The following is a 16,001-nucleotide window of genomic DNA, read 5'->3' on the forward strand; positions in this document are numbered from 1 at the left end:
TAACAGAGGAATTATGGGCCCTTAGGTTCCGGCTGCTCTCATGGGGCATTACCATTAGAAGAGTATTTGTGGACCCCGTGATTCGCCCTTTGGTGGCCAACCTATCTTTACACACTCAACCATCTGTTAGGCCCAGAGATAATAGGATGTGTAGTCCTCAGCATAGGCTCCCCCCTTTAGAAAAGTCTCAATTAGAGACTCTGGCCCAATCATTTTCCGTACCAGACCAGCAACTTTCACCCTCTTCAACCTCACTACGTTTTTCCAATAGGCCCCATTTATCCCCTTCTTTTGAAGTAAAGTTAGATGGTGTGTCTAGTAACCTTTTGGATCCAGGGAGCTGACTAGATTCTCTTAAGGATGCTCCAATTGATCCAGACTCCTTGGGGGGTGGGGAACAGGCGGGGGGTGGCTCCATCGAGGTCGTGTGGGGGAGGAGGAGGAATCGCCGTCAACGAATTTCCAGGGAGAAGTGCAACAGGGTTTTTGCGACCCTGGAGAAGGATAGGTGTGGTAGCCTCCATGGTAGCCCCTCCCGGCTGAAGGTCCTGCTGTTTAATGCCAGATCCGTCAAAGGTAAATCATCTATTATCCAGGATCTAATCATGGATGAACATGCGGATCTGGCCTGCATCACCGAAACCTGGTTGGATGATCTGGGTGGGGTTAGTCTTACCCAGCTTTGTCCTCCAGGTTTCGGGGTGCATCAGCAGGCCAGGCCAGGAGGGCGGGGAGGTGGGGTTGCGGTGGTCTTTCGGCAGTCCATCGCCTTGGTCAGATGCGCCGTTCCGCAATCTGCTGGGTTTGAGTGTCTCCACTTGAAGGTGGGTACCCGGGACAGTTTGGGGATTCTGCTGGTGTACCGTCCACCCCGCGACACAGCAGTCTCCCTGCCTGAGCTAGCAGAGGTGGTTTCTAGTGTGGTGTTGGGTTCCCAGCGCCTGTTGGTGCTGGGTGACTTCAACATTCACGCTGAGACCACCTTGACAGGTGCAGCTCAGGAATTCATGGCTGCCATGACGACCATGGGTCTGTCCCAAATAATATCGGGTCCCACTCATCAAGCTGGACATACACTCGACCTGGTTTTTGTTGCGGGCGACGGTTTGGTCGGAGTGGAAGAGCAAATTATTCTTCCATTGTCATGGTCCGACCACTATCTGATCAGTTTAAGACTAACCGTCTCTTCCAACCTCCGCAGGGGTGGTGGACCAATTAAGATGGTCCGCCCCAGGAGACTTAAGGATCCTGAGAGATTCCTGAGGTCTCTTGGGGATCTGTCTACCATGGAAGCTGACGATCCTGTCGATTCCCTGGTCACTCGTTATAATGGCGAGTTGTCCAGGGCAATAGACACGATCGCTCCTGAGCGTCCCCTCTCGCTGCGTGGAGTTGCCCCAGCTCCCTGGTTTACTGGGGAGCTGGCGGAGATGAAACGTGCGAGAAGGAGACTAGAGTGCCGCTGGCGGACAACTCATGACGTATCTGACCGAGCACGGTCTAGAGCCGCTATTAGGGCCTATTCCGCGGCGTTGCGGGCAGCCAGGAAAGTTTTCTCGACTGCCCGCATCGCGTCTGCAACAAATAGATCTTCAGAGTTGTTTCGAGTTGTTGGGGAGCTCCTCCACCCTCCTCAGGTCGGGGGAGCACCCGACATCTCGTCAACTCGGTGTAGCGAGTTCGCTCACCATTTTGCAGACAAAGTCGCTCAGATTCGTTCCGACTTAGACGCCGGCCTTGATGCATTGCTAGGTGAGGTAACCGAGGCATCTGTCTGTTCGATCTTGTGGGATTCGTTTCAGCTTGTGCAGCCTGATGATGTGGACAAGATTCTTGGAGCGGTGAGGGCAACCACCTGTGCCCTTGACCCTTGCCCATCTTGGCTCTTAAAACAAGCCAGTGGAGGGCTAGTTGATTGGTTTGTGAGAATAATCAATGCCTCTTTGGAGCAGGGCATATTTCCATCTGGCCTAAAACAAGCTGTGGTGAGGCCTGTTTTGAAGAAAGCCTCCTTGGATCCGGCTAACCTCAGTAACTACAGACCAATCTCTAACCTTCCATTCTTGGGCAAGGTCTTGGAGCGGGTGGTTGCTTCCCAGCTCCAGGGATTCTTGGAAGATACGGATTTTCTGGACCAATCGCAGTCTGGTTTCAGACCTGGCTACAGTACCGAGACGGCTTTGGTCGCCTTGGTGGATGACCTCCGCAGAGAGATGGACAGGGGGAGTGTGACCCTGCTGGTTCTCTTGGACATCTCAGCGGCTTTCGATACCATCGACCATGGTATCCTTCTGGGACGTCTCTCTGGGATGGGCCTTGGGGGTGCTGTTTTGCAGTGGCTCCAGTCCTTCCTGGAGGGTCGTTCCCAGATGGTGAAGCTGGGGGACACCTGCTCGGACCCCTGGCCATTGACCTGTGGGGTTCCATTTTGTCCCCCATGCTTTTTAATATCTACATGAAACCGCTGGGTGAGGTCATCCGGAGTTTTGGAGTGCGGTGCCATCTCTACGCGGATGACACCCAACTCTACTACTCCTTTCCACCTAATTCCAAGACCAAGATTTACTATTTTGTCCCTGCTAGAGACATACATAGAATTATGGATACCACTTGGAGCCCCTGGTGGCGCAGTAGATTAAACCGCTGAGCTGCTGAACTTGCTGATCGAAAGGTAGCAGTTCAAATCCGGGGAGCGGGGTGAGCTCCTGCTGTTAGCCCCAGCTTCTGCCAACCTAGCATTTCAAAAACATTCAAATGTGAGTAGATCAATAGGTACCGCTCCGGCGGGAAAGTAACAGCACTCCATGCAGTCATGCTGGCCACATGACCTTGGAGGTGTCTACGGACAATGCTGGCTCTTCGGCTTAGAAATGGAGATGAGCACCAACCCCCAGAGTCAGACTAGACTTAATGTCAGAATACCTTTACCTTTGCCACTTGGCACACCTGCCTTCAAGCCATTTGCAACTTATGCCGGCTCTAAAGCAACTCTACCATAGGATTTTCTGAAGCTAAGAGTGACTCGTCCAGGGTCATCCCATCCAGTAGGTTTTCATGGCTGAGTGTGGATTCAAACTCTGTTTTCCAAAATTGTAGTCCGGTGCTTAAGCCACTAAACTGTGCTGGTTCCATTTGGCACAGAGATGTAAAACTTCTTGAAAATTTGAGACAAAAATTATATATTTTCCAGAAAAAATGCTTTCTCGGAAAAATAGAAATTACTCCTTGTGGTTCGAGGAGAGGCAGGTAAGAAATAATAATAATAATAATAATAATAATAATAATAATAATAATAATAATAATAATAATTTGATACACAACAAGATTAGTACACAGCCAACAAGATCACTATGCTGGCCTTTGTATTGGATCACACATTGGACAGTTCCTAAGTGTCTAGGACTATGTGATGTATCTGCGAAAAATGAGTGTAGATCCAAGTAAGTTGGTCTTTTGCACCTGAAAGATAGTAATTTTGTCAGCACCAATTGTTTTCAAGTGCTGGCTAAGGTTTTTAGTCACTGCACCCAGTGTACCGATCACCACTGGGACCACCTTTACTGGCTTGTGCCAGAATTTTTGCGGTTTGATCTTTAAATCCTCGTATTGTGTAAGCTTTTCCAGTTGCTTATTATCGATCCTGCTGTCGCTGGGATATTATTATTGTTATTGTTATTTTATTATGACACAGCAAACAAAATAGATATGCTGGATTTCATATCACAAAATCACAAGTCGAACACTTCCCAAGTGTCTAGGACTGTGTGATGTATTTTCGGGTGATGCGTGCAGATCCCAGTAGGGTGGCCTTTTGCAGTTGGCAGATCGTAATTTTGTCAATGTCTATTGTTTCCAAATGCTGGCTGAGATCTTTTGGCACGGCACCCAGTGTGCCCATCACCACCGGGACCACCTGCACTGGTTTCTGCCAGAGTATTTGAAGTTCAATCTTGAGGTCCTGATAGCGGCTGAATTTTTCCTTTTGTTTATCGTCAATGCGACTGTCACCTGGGATGGCGACATCAATGATCCAAACCTTTTTCTTTTCCACAACTGTGATGTCTGGTGTGTTGTGTTCCAGAACTTTGTAATTATTATTATTATTATTATTATTATTATTATTATTATTATTATTATTATCGTTATTATTATTACACACTTTACAGATTAACAGTCACCTCATTTTTTAGGCTCACTTGCCTAAATCTTGTTACTCTAATCTAGAACAGACCCATTGAATCAATTGGATTTATGTATGTGTTAACTCTGCATGCAACAATTGATTCAGTGGGGTTGCTTGAATGGAAACTAAACAATAATATTCCAGCAATCATATGTAACTTAGTTGGCATAAATGAATCCTGTTTCATAAATGAAAAGTACAGTTTATTCAGGAAATAATTACAAAGTGAAATTACTTTTAGAAAGTATTATTGTTACAGTTGGAGCAAAAAATTCCTCAACTGTGGGAAGTGCCAGGATGATAAAGAATCTCTGCCTTCCCCTATTTGTGAGAAGCAAAGTGAAAAACTGCAACTAAATCAGACCGTCAACCATAGCCAACAAACAATATTATATTGTCTCTTAGTCCTCCACAGTGGCAAGCAGAGATAAAGCATTCATTCCCATAGAGAGAAATGAGAAAAGGATGCCAAGATCAGGATTTTCAATGGCGTGAGATATTGCACATAATCTTTCCTAAACTGTTACATAGTTTTAAAATAATGTGAAAAGAGAAAGTATTTAAACTGCTTGTCTTGGCTACGTTGAGTCATCTTTAATAAAAATGGGCAGTTTTTCCTTTTATTTTTCAGGGGGAAAAGACTTTGGCAGAAATAAGCAGAAAAGCCCCCCCCCCCATTTGTTTGCGTCTTCACATCTTTAAACACACCAAAATATGAGACTCTGATGAGATGGGGATGCTGTGAATTTAAGCCTTGGCTCATATCCCATTGTGGCCGCAGTCACAATTTGAAGCCCTGGGCCAAGTTGTGATCTAAAGGTTGTTGTTGCTCTGGACCATACTGGCTGAAAGATTATGATAACTATATTCCTTGGAGTCATTTTTCCAGGCTCAGCAGCAGCCTTCCTAATTTTACACAGCTCATTAACATGTGATATATGGCATTTTGTGACTGATAAGTTCTTCAGGATGAGAAGGTGCCTTATACTGATGTGGGCCATCACCCTCTTTGTGACATAAACAAATATAAGTCTGATGTGTTGTCGAAGGCTTTCATGGCCGGGATCACAGAGTTGTTGAATGTTTTCCGGGCTGTATGGCCATGTTCCAGAAGTATTCTCTCCTGACGTTTCACCCACATCTAGGGCAGGCATCCTCAGAGGCTGTGAGGTCTGAGGATGCCTGCCATAGATATGGGCGAAACGTCAGGAGAGAATACTTCTGGAACATGGCCATAAGCCCGGAAAACATACAACAACCCAAATATGTCCACTTTTCACTTACGTCTTTCTGTGGTCATAGTGGAAGCTGATACCACTATGTAACACGATTTTTGTTCCTGGGTTATAAATGTCATTTCCTAATTGATTCTATCATAAAACATTGAAAAAAATATTAAACTGCAAAAACATAGTTTTTGTGAAACATCCTGCAGCACATTTTGCTATAGTTTTCCGATGAATATCTCATCGAGTCTCAACCAATTCAGCATAGTTTGTGGCAGCCACAAAAATGAAGCTTCTGGAGTATAACAACTACCGTAGAGTCTCACTTATCCAAACCTGGCTTATCCAAGCCTCTGGATTATCCAAGCCATTTTTTAGTCAATGTTTTCAATGTATCGTGATATTTTGGTGCTAAATTCGTAATTACAGTAATTACAACATAACATTATTGCGTATTGAACTACTTTTTATGTCAAATTTGTTGTATAACATGATGTTTTGGTGCTTAATTTGTAAAATCATAACCTAATTTGATGTTTAATAGGCCTTTCCTTAATACAGTAGAGTCTCACTTATCCAACACGCGCTTATCCAACATTCTGGATTATCCAACGCATTTTTGTAGTCAATGTTTTCAATACATTGTGATATTTTGGTGCTAAATTCGTAAATACAGTAATTACTACATAGCATTACTGCATATTGAACTACTTTTTCTGTCCAATTTGTTGTATAACATGATGTTTTGGTGCTTAATTTGTAAAATCATAACCTAATTTGATGTTTAATAGGCTTTTCCTTAATCTCTCCTTATTATCCAACATATTCGCTTATCCAACATTCTGTTGGCCCATTTATGTTGGATAAGTGAGACTCTACTGTACCTCCTTATTATCCAAGATAATCGCTTATCCAAGCTTCTGCTGGCTCGTTTAGCTTGGATAACTGGGACTCTACTGTACTTTCAAAGTAATTACTACAAAATTAAACAGGAATAACACTTTCAAACCAGGAACAGGAAATTTTTCAAATTTTGTTACATAATGTAATCTTTTCCACCTCCCACCATGACCAAAGCCTCCCTTAGATTCACATTTTTTGCTGTGATAGCCCACCCGAATGGCCAGTCTATGACAATGTGCCTATTTCTTATACATAGCCAGACACAGACCAATGCCACTATCCACCAGATGCCAGTGGATTTCTGCAGAAGATATTATTGATCTGTATTAGGCAATCAGGCATAACCAGATATTTCTCTGACCCTTCCACCCATTCATGAGCCATGGAAGGGCCATTCAGGGAGGCTACCACAGCAAAGCTTGAAGAAGATCATGATGCTGGGGAAAATGGAAGGAAAAAGGAAGAGAGGCTGACCAAGGGCAATGTGGATGGACGGTATCCATGAAGTGACTGGCTTGATCTTGAAGGAACTAGGGGCGACGATGGCCGACAGGCAGCTCTGGCGTGGACTGGTCCATGAGATCATGAAGAGTCGGAAGCGACTGAATGAATAAACAACAACACCACAGCAAAATCATACATACTGGGGGTGGTGAATGGTCAATTGCGATGGGGTTCCACATCTGGAATTCTTACATTATGCTGGACAATGAAGCATCTCAGCCTAAGTGTTGCTGGGTTGCCTTACTCTTAATAAATTATATCCTTATCGTCTGATAGCCATAGAGACTTGCAACTGATATTATCGAAGACTAAAATAGACCTGATACAAGGTCAACATCGTAATGTTCTTTAATTTTCATCGGTCATACAGGGATTCCTGGGCTGGGCTGTGACGCAGGCTGGTTAGCAGTCAGCTGCAACAAATCACTCTGACCAAGAGGTCATGAGTTCGAGGCCAGCCCATGCCTGCGTCTGTCTCTGTCTCTGTTCTATGTTATGGCATTGAATGTTTGCCTTATATGTGCAATGTGATCCGCCCTGAGTTCCCTGAGAAGGGCATAATATAAATACTGTAAAATAAATTTCCATTTGGGTTGCAATGGCAACGAAGAGGGAAAGGATGTTTTAACTTTTCACTGTGCTATTTCTAGATCTTCTACTGTAAGCCTATCTGATGGAAGGGTGGGAATCTATGGGTTGCCTAGTCGAGAAGAATCTATGGGTTGCCTATACAATGCCATATTGTTGGGAAAGAACAGGAGTTGAATACTCCTTTCTCTAGCGCTGCTATTCTGATCAAAATTGTACACACAAACACACCTTGCTTTAACACTTCTTTAAAAGTTAGCAATCCAGTTCTTTCCACATCACGTTTATTTTAGCTGTAGTGGTTTTTACGCCTGGCCCTCATGGCATGGCTAACTATTGTTGAATTGCCAGTATGTGGTGGAACTAATAAGTTATAATTGAGGACATTAATTTAGAACCATTTGTATTTGTGCGGTGCGAGTTGATGCTGTACGTCTGTCCCTGCTGGGTATCTGTTTTTATGTATCAAACACAGTGACTGGCTTTTCACAAATCTAGGTTGCCCTGATCCTTCTATGAGAGAAGGGCGGGAATGATATTTAGCTTCAGGCTGTACTCCTACGGAAATTAAGTGCTTGAAATTTGCATCATTTCTTGGCAGGGAGTTGTTTAATCTATAGAATTTTGGCATTCTGTTGTATTTCATTTACTCACCACTGAGCAAGACAGGAAAGTCGTAATAACTGAATATCTAAACTTGAACACGCTTTATATACATTTGTGTGTGTGTGTGTGTGTGTGTGTGTGTGTGTGTGTGTGTGTACATTCACTAGCTCAGATACTCGTCAATGCCTGGGTTAGATATTTTGTAATTTGTAACACTACATTTTTGAAAATGTCATTGTTTTTGGATTTTATTAATGGTCCCATTAAGAAAATGCATAAAGATGTGGGTAGACTACAATTCACATCATGCCAGGTGAACCACCTCAAACCTCACCAGTATTTATTTATTTACAGTATTTATATTCCGCCCTTCTCACCCCCAAGGGGACTCAGGGCGGATCACATTATATACATATAGGGCAAACATTCAATGCCCATATACACATAGAACTGAGACAGAGACAGACGCAGAGGCAATTTAACCTTCTCCTGAGGGGATGTTCAATTCTGGCCACAGGGGGGAGCAGCTTCTTCATCATCCAGTGTGACGGCACTTCCTCATTCCAACGTCGTAAATTAGTTAAATATGCCTCCCCACTTTATAAGTGGTACCCTATTTCCTACTTGATAGATGCAACTATCTTTCGGGTTGCTAGGTCAGCAACAAGCAGGGGCTATTTTTTAATTGACGGGTGCTCACCCCGCCAAGGGCTGGCCTCGAACTCATGACCTCATGGTCAGAGTGATTTATTGCAGCAGGCTGCTCACCAGCCTGCGCCACAGCCCGGCCCCTGTACTTAAAGTTGGCCATGTATCCCAAGTTTTATTCAGGTCTGTTCTTGGTGGGGTTCACAGTGTTCTCTGGATATGGGGTGAATTACAATACCCATCATGGTAGGTCAGCCCTCCCCATCCCCTCCAATATGTTCTGTTGGTCATTGGAGTTCTGTGTGCCATGTTTGGTCTAGATCTGTCACCGGTGGGAGTCATAGGGCTCTCTGTATGCAGGGTTAACTATAATTCCCATTTTGTTGGGTCAGTCCCTCAAACCCCACCAGTATTCAAAGTTGGTCATGTTGGGTATGTGTGCCAGGTTTGGTCAAGATCCATCATAAGTGGTTTCACAGTGTTCTGTGGATGTGGGTGAACTATAACTCCCAACCTCTAAGGTCAATTCCCTCCAAACGCCACCAATATTCAAAGTTGGGCATGTCAGGTATGAGTTCCAGGTTTGGTCCAGATCCATCATTGGTGGGCTTCAGAATGCTCTCTGGATACGTGTGAACTACTAAGTCCCAAATTTTAGTCAATCCACCCCAAAACCTCTCCAGTATTTTCTGTCGGTCATGGCCAAGTTTGGTCCAGATCCGACGTCAGTGGGAGTCACAGTGCTCTCTGAAAGTTGGAGCCGTCTTGGAAATCTGTCACAAACATACAAAGTGACTTTTCTTATATATATAGATATAAACTGACCTCAGCTGCTCCCATAACACCCTTTCCTTCCACACCTTGTTCTCCCTGTTTCTTATCTTTGAAGATATAGCTGCTGCCTTCTCAGAATTTATAGATTTTTTTGTTTAATAAGCTACAAGTATAAATTCTTCGGCAACCCTTTATCTTGCGTGCGGAAACATAGAACTGCTGGAAACATTTGACTCTTGTAAATCCACAGTTACCTAAATTCCCACATTGCTCTGCCAAGTTCTTTTTGCAGTGTTTGTATCGAAGGAAAATGGTAAAGGAGCAGTTATCTCTTGACCATCATGGGCAAGGAAAGAACACATGTTTCTGCAAATAACTCTTTTGTAACGTTCCTGATGAACTGGATGATCCTTGCAGTCCCTTCCAGCTCTATGATACTTTGATTCTCGTTGACAGTTTCAAATTCTGTTTGCTGTATTTAGGAAGAAGAGGCGCAACAAATTTTAGCCACTCCGTGAGACATTGATTCTTTTTACTACTGTCCAAGTCCAGCTAAAACTCAAGATAGACCTGCAGCTCAGTTACTTTTTAAAATAAAATAAAATAAAATGGAGTACATAGCTTTGCTCAAGGCCAGGCAAAATGACCTGCCCTTTTACACAGGCTTCCCATTTAGAGGAAAATACTGGCCACTGGTGGCTCAATGTGTTAAAGCGCTGAGCTGCTGAACTTGCAGACCGAAAGGTCCCAAGTTCAAATTCGGGGAGCGGAGGGAGTGCCCGCTGTTAGCTCCAGCTTCTGCCAACCTAGGAGTTCAAAAACATGCAAATGTGAGTAGATCAATAGGAACCGCTCCAGCAGGAAGGTAACGGCGCTCCATGCAGTCATACCAGTGGCAACATGAATTTGGAGGTGTCTATGGACAAGGCTGGCTCTTCGGCTTAGAAATGGAGATGAGCACCAATCCCCAGAGTCGGACACGACTGGACTTAACATCAGGGGAAACCTTTACCTTTTTAACCTACTGGCCATTTCATCTTGCTATAAATTTATGGGGTCACTAAATGAGAATTTTCCCCTATACAAGACACCTCCGATGATGCAGTACCATTGTCCAGGGATGCTGTGATTTAAAACGCAAAATGTCCAACATTTTGTTGTTGGTTTGTTTTGCATCTTTCTCCTGGGGTAGGACTCAAGGTGGCTTTCAGCAGATTGAAACAGGTTACAGTTAAAACCAACCATAATGATGAAAAGCTATTAAAAGACCAAATCATTAGGTTTGAATTAAATGTATTTGAAGTGTAACAAAAAATAGCAACACCAATTACAAAACTCTTCTAAAACAACCAAATAATAATAATAATAATACATCACACAGTCCTAAACGCTTGGGAAGTGTTCGACTTGTGATTTTGGGATACGAAATCCAGCATATCTATCTTGTTTGCTGTGTCATACAATGTCATTGTGTCAATAATAATAATGATAATAATAATAATAATAATGATAATAATAATAATATACTTTATTTATATTCCGCTCTATTTCCCCAAGGGGACTCAGAGCGGATTACAGTTACATTTATGGCAAACATTTAATGTCATTATACAGTTGACAAAGACAGATAGTACATAAACAGAGGCAAGGCTTCCCTCTTTTTTCATCTTTGGCATCTGGAGGCTGTGCTTGACTTGACCATGGGGAGGTGCTTTTTCATTTTTCCATGCCATGGAGCCTGTCATCCATGGATGCCTTCCTGATCAAATTGGCAGCATGTATACCTCCCCACCAAATTGGTACCTATTTATCTACCCACATTGCCGTTTTCGAATTGCTAGGTAAGCAGAAGCTAGGTTGACGGGGGGAGCTCACTCAGACCCACAGCTTGAACTGCCAACCTTCCAGTTGGCAAGATCTTCTGTAGCTGGTGTGGCCCTTAGCTATCTAAAGCAATGGTTCTCAACCTGTGGATCCCCAGATGTTTTGGCTTTCAATTCGCAGAAATCGTAACAACTGGTAAAGAAGTTTCAAGTCTGATTGCTAATTGTGATTGTAAAGGAACCTCTCAATCCATGAGAACATGGAAAGACAACCCTTAACACATGTTCTAGTAAATCAGTGGTTTATTTTTAGCTTGCACTAATAATTGAAGTGATTCAGCTCATTGCACATCTAGTTGTCATAGTTGACCTGAATAGATAGGTGAGCATTGCCTGAAGGATCAGTTTGTATGTACACAGTGAGAAATGGCCTCTCTCCAACCATTAGTACATTCAGCTTGGAATTGTAAATAGATATATATCTCGAGTTTTATCCCTTTAAACATGGAAGAGTCTTTGAGACAGTAAAATGCTCAATGTTACTGATTCCGGGGATTTGTAATGTGACAAGATCTTTTCCCTTTGCAAAAGCATGCTGTGCCTCGCTAAACTATAAATCCCGGGATTCAAAAGCATTGAGCCATGACAGTTAAAACAGTGTCAAATTGCATTGATTCTACAGTGTTGATGCATCCAAAGAGAAAAATATCAGGGAGTTCCTATCTGTATCTACTCCGAGATCACCTAGGAGTGGACTGGTTGTTTGTGTATAAACTTGCAGTTGCACAATTTTTGGCTTACAGCTCTATGTACAGAGATATGCAAACTATTTTTTAGTTCATATTGAATATACTATATGAAGAGTCTGTCGAGCAATCTTGGGCTTTTTTGTGTGTCATGAGCGGATTGAGAAACTGCAAATCGCTTCTGGTGTGAGAAAATTGGCCGTCTGCAAGGATGTAGCCCAAGGGACGCCCAGATGTTTTACCATACTGTGGAAGGCTTCTCTCATGTCCCCGCATGGGAAGCTAGAGCTGACTGACGGGAGCTCTTCCCGCTCCCCGGATTCGATCTGCTGACCTTTCAGTCAGCAGTCCTGACGGCACAAGGGTTTAACCCACTGCACCACGGGGGGCTCCAATATGATGGTTACAGCAAAAGAAAAGCAATCTAGCTCCTACCTACCAATCCGAAAATCATATTGTCATGGATTTAAGTTACTTGGCACTCACAAACTTTTCTGTCTTGCTTGCTGTCTGTCTCCAGTGTCAACTTTGACTCAAAAAATCCACTCTGTTGCTTTGAAGTTTTCCTGAGCTATCTGTTATATATAGACAGATGTACAGTCATAAAGAAAGACTGAAAAGATTAAGATTATTCTTAGGGATTTCTTAAGATTGCACTTTCTTTCAAGCCTCCCGATACAAAGACAAAAGGAGGAAATAATCTTATTAGTCATCCTTTTTCTTTTTTCCTCCCTTACAGGTGAAATCCGTAATTAATCTCTTGTTTGCTGCCTACACGGGTGATGTGTCTGCATTGAGAAGGTAAAATCAATATGGCTGAGAAATGTTGGCACCGTATGCGTATGTGCGGGCACATTTTTGTACAATAAAATCCTATTTTCTCTTCAATCAGTCAGTTTTAAAGGATAGCATAGGTGATAGATTACATTTGCACTGTTAAGTTAGACTTGTCGTGGCTCTTTGCGGATAGTTTTCTCTAAATGTATTGTTCTGATCTTGTAAACTGCCCTGAAATCATAATTACATGCAGTACATGGGTGTTAGAAATCAAATATTTCCCATCACCTCAGTGCAGAAGTGGGATATTTTGGCTTCTCAAAAGTTTTTTTTTTTGTGTTGCTGACACAAACTATGTTGAATTGGGTTGCTGTGAGTTTTCCGGGCTTTATGCCATGTTCCAGAAGCATTCTCTCCTGATGTTTCGGCTACACCTATGGCAGGCATCCTCAGAGGTTGTGAGGTATATTGGAAACTAAGCAAGGGAGGTTTATATATCTGTGGAAGGTCCAGGGTGGGAGAAAGAACTCTGTCTGTTGGAAGCCATGTGAATGCTGCAATAAATCATATTGCTTAGTTTCCAATATACCTCACAACCTCTGAGGATGCCTGCCATAGATGTCGGTGACAACATATGTTGAATTGATTGAGACTGTTGTGAGTCAATACTATTGAGTCCTGGAATTTGTAGTTTAGTGAGGCATCAGCACTTTGCTTATAGAAGGCTCGTAAAACTACAAATCTCGGGATTCCATAACATTGAGCAGGTAAAGCAGGGGTCCCCAAACTTTTTAAACAGGGGGCCAGTTCACGGTCCCTCAGACTGCTGGAGGGCCAGACTATAGCTTTAAAAAAATGAACAAATTCCTATGCACACTGCACACATCTTATTTTGAAGTGAAAAAAAGGGAACAAGTACAGCCTCAATGTTAATCATAATCATAATAAAAATAATAAAGAGGGTTGCCTTTGTAAATAAGAAGCAATATTCTGAAAACAGAGGAGTTCCAGACATGGGAACCAGGGGCAGCTAACGACTCTGAAAAAAGGATGCCCCCAGGCAGGAAGAAGCGAGGAGATGAAGCTATTCAATGCTAATTTAGGTGATTAACTACAACATTCACACTGGCCTCCAACTGACAAGAGTTCTTCTCTCACCCTGGACTTTCCACAGATATATATAAACCTTCCTTGCTTAGTTTCTCCATACCTCACAACCTGAGGATGCCTGTCATAGATGTGGGCGAAACGTCAGGAGAGAATACTTCTAGAACATGGCCATACAGCCCAGAAAACATACAACAACCCTTGAGCAAGCTGCTAAATTCCACAGAATTTGATACACTAACTTATCTTCTTAACTGTTTTAATGTTTTTTAACTGTGAATTTTTTTAATACTGCTTGTGTTTAGTTCTATTTTAATATTTGCATTTTTGTATATTTTGAATTGTATATGGATGCTTTTATGTCAAGCAGCTTTGAGTCCCCTTTGGGGAGATAAAGCGGGGAATAAATAAACATAATGATAATGAATAGGGACATACAGAAAAGTGGGTGGGGGAAGGTGTTTTTTCCCCTCTGTCAAATGCTTAAGAAGCCTTGGAAGTATTTCCTGGTTAGTCAAGAAAATATGGGTTTATGAGTGAAGGTGAAATCAAGAAAACTGTGTTGTTCTCAGACTTGATCGTGATTGTAGGATGGGAGGTGGAATGAGAAAAGGTGTATTCATCTATATATATATATATATAAGGGTAATGAAATTTCGGCCTAGGACAAAACAACAAAACCACACATCCCAGAAACACTAAACTTGGCAGCACAACCCCTCATCCATGCCTCTATGTTCATACAACAAAAAGTTCCAGCTACTCCAGAAAATGGCCAGGCTTTGAGACTGCAAGGCTATCCACTGCTATTCCATCTGGCCAACAAAGGATTCCCATAAGCCACAACAATGCGTGGCTGGGCAAAGCTAGTATTTTAATAAGTGTAGAGAGCGAAGAGAATTTCCAAATTTAACTGTGCTTCAAAACCAGGAAATCATTGCCTTAAGCATGTGTGTCTTCATTGTGTAAATGCATTCTTCTCCTTATATTTTCCAACTTTATTTTCAGATTTGCCTTGTCGGGCATGGATATGGAGCAGAGAGACTACGATTCCCGGACAGCATTGCATGTAGCTGCTGCAGAAGGTTGGAGCAATGAGTGAATGATTTAAGCAGCTGATTCCCTTTAGGCCGGCAAATATAATGAGTATATATATGTAATTATCCATTTCTGTATTGTAGGTCACGTCGAGGTAGTTAAATTTTTGCTGGAAGCCTGCAAAGTGAATCCTTTCCCCAAAGACAGGTGAGCATCTGCACTAAAGGTATAGTAGGGTATTAGCAGTGAGTTCAATTATGCTTGCATTGGCGTCACAAGCAATGGCCTCCAAGGATTTCAACCTCATGCTTTGTATGGAACTTAATGAGAATTCTCTCCAATTTAAGTTGCCATCTGTTAGCTCTTTTGGGGCTGGGACCGACACCCCAGAGTTATTTACAGAACAAAATGTCAGGAGTCGGGGTGGGATGAGGTGAGGCTGGAATAAACAAGCAAGGTAAAAGGAGGATACAGAGCAGGGGAAGTGAGACCTGTGACTACATGTGGTGCCAAGCCTCAATTTTGTGGGAGTCAGGAAGGAAGACCTTGGGTACTGTAGTGGGAGGATGGGAATACCAACTCTTGCAGCACCCTGAAAAGGACATACACACAAGAGAAATTCTTCCTAGTCCCAGGATGTGTAAAAGAAGATTGTATCAAATGGCCCTAGCGCAGTGGGTTGCTTTGAGTTTTCTGAGCTATATGGCCATGTTCCAGAAGCATTATTTCCTGATGTTTTGCCTGCATCTGGGGCAGGCATATATATCTGTTGAATGTCTAGGATGGGAGAAAGAACTCTTATCTGCTTGAGGCAAGTGTGAATGTTGCAATTAGCCACCTCAATTGGCATTGAATTTATTTATTTATTTATTTACAGTATTTATATTCCGCCCTTCTCACCCCGAAAGGGACTCAGGGCGGATTACAATGAACACATATATGGCAAACATTCAATGCCAACAGACAAACAACATATATAGACAGACACAGAGGCATTTAACATTTTTTTCCAGCTTCACGATTCCAGCCACAGGGGGAGCTGTTGCTTCACTGTCCAGTAGTGGCTGTACTTCCTCAT

The 16,001-nt window shown here is 42.8% G+C and overlaps 1 protein-coding gene across 3 annotated transcripts in view; it reads left to right on the forward strand.

The window, feature by feature from the left end:
- The window catches only part of gls (glutaminase), an 83,196-nt gene that overhangs the window by 60,157 nt on the left and 7,038 nt on the right, over window positions 1-16,001 (forward strand). For all 3 annotated transcript variants that reach the window (XM_003217428.4, XM_062963815.1, XM_062963819.1), the window contains 3 exons: window positions 12,741-12,802; window positions 14,894-14,970; window positions 15,067-15,130. In XM_003217428.4, coding sequence (XP_003217476.3) covers window positions 12,741-12,802; window positions 14,894-14,970; window positions 15,067-15,130 — 203 coding nt within the window. The remainder of the gene's footprint in view (window positions 1-12,740; window positions 12,803-14,893; window positions 14,971-15,066; window positions 15,131-16,001) is intronic.

This window comes from Anolis carolinensis, chromosome 1, assembly GCF_035594765.1.
Source record: "Anolis carolinensis isolate JA03-04 chromosome 1, rAnoCar3.1.pri, whole genome shotgun sequence".
NCBI classification, from domain to species: Eukaryota; Metazoa; Chordata; class Lepidosauria; order Squamata; family Dactyloidae; genus Anolis; species Anolis carolinensis.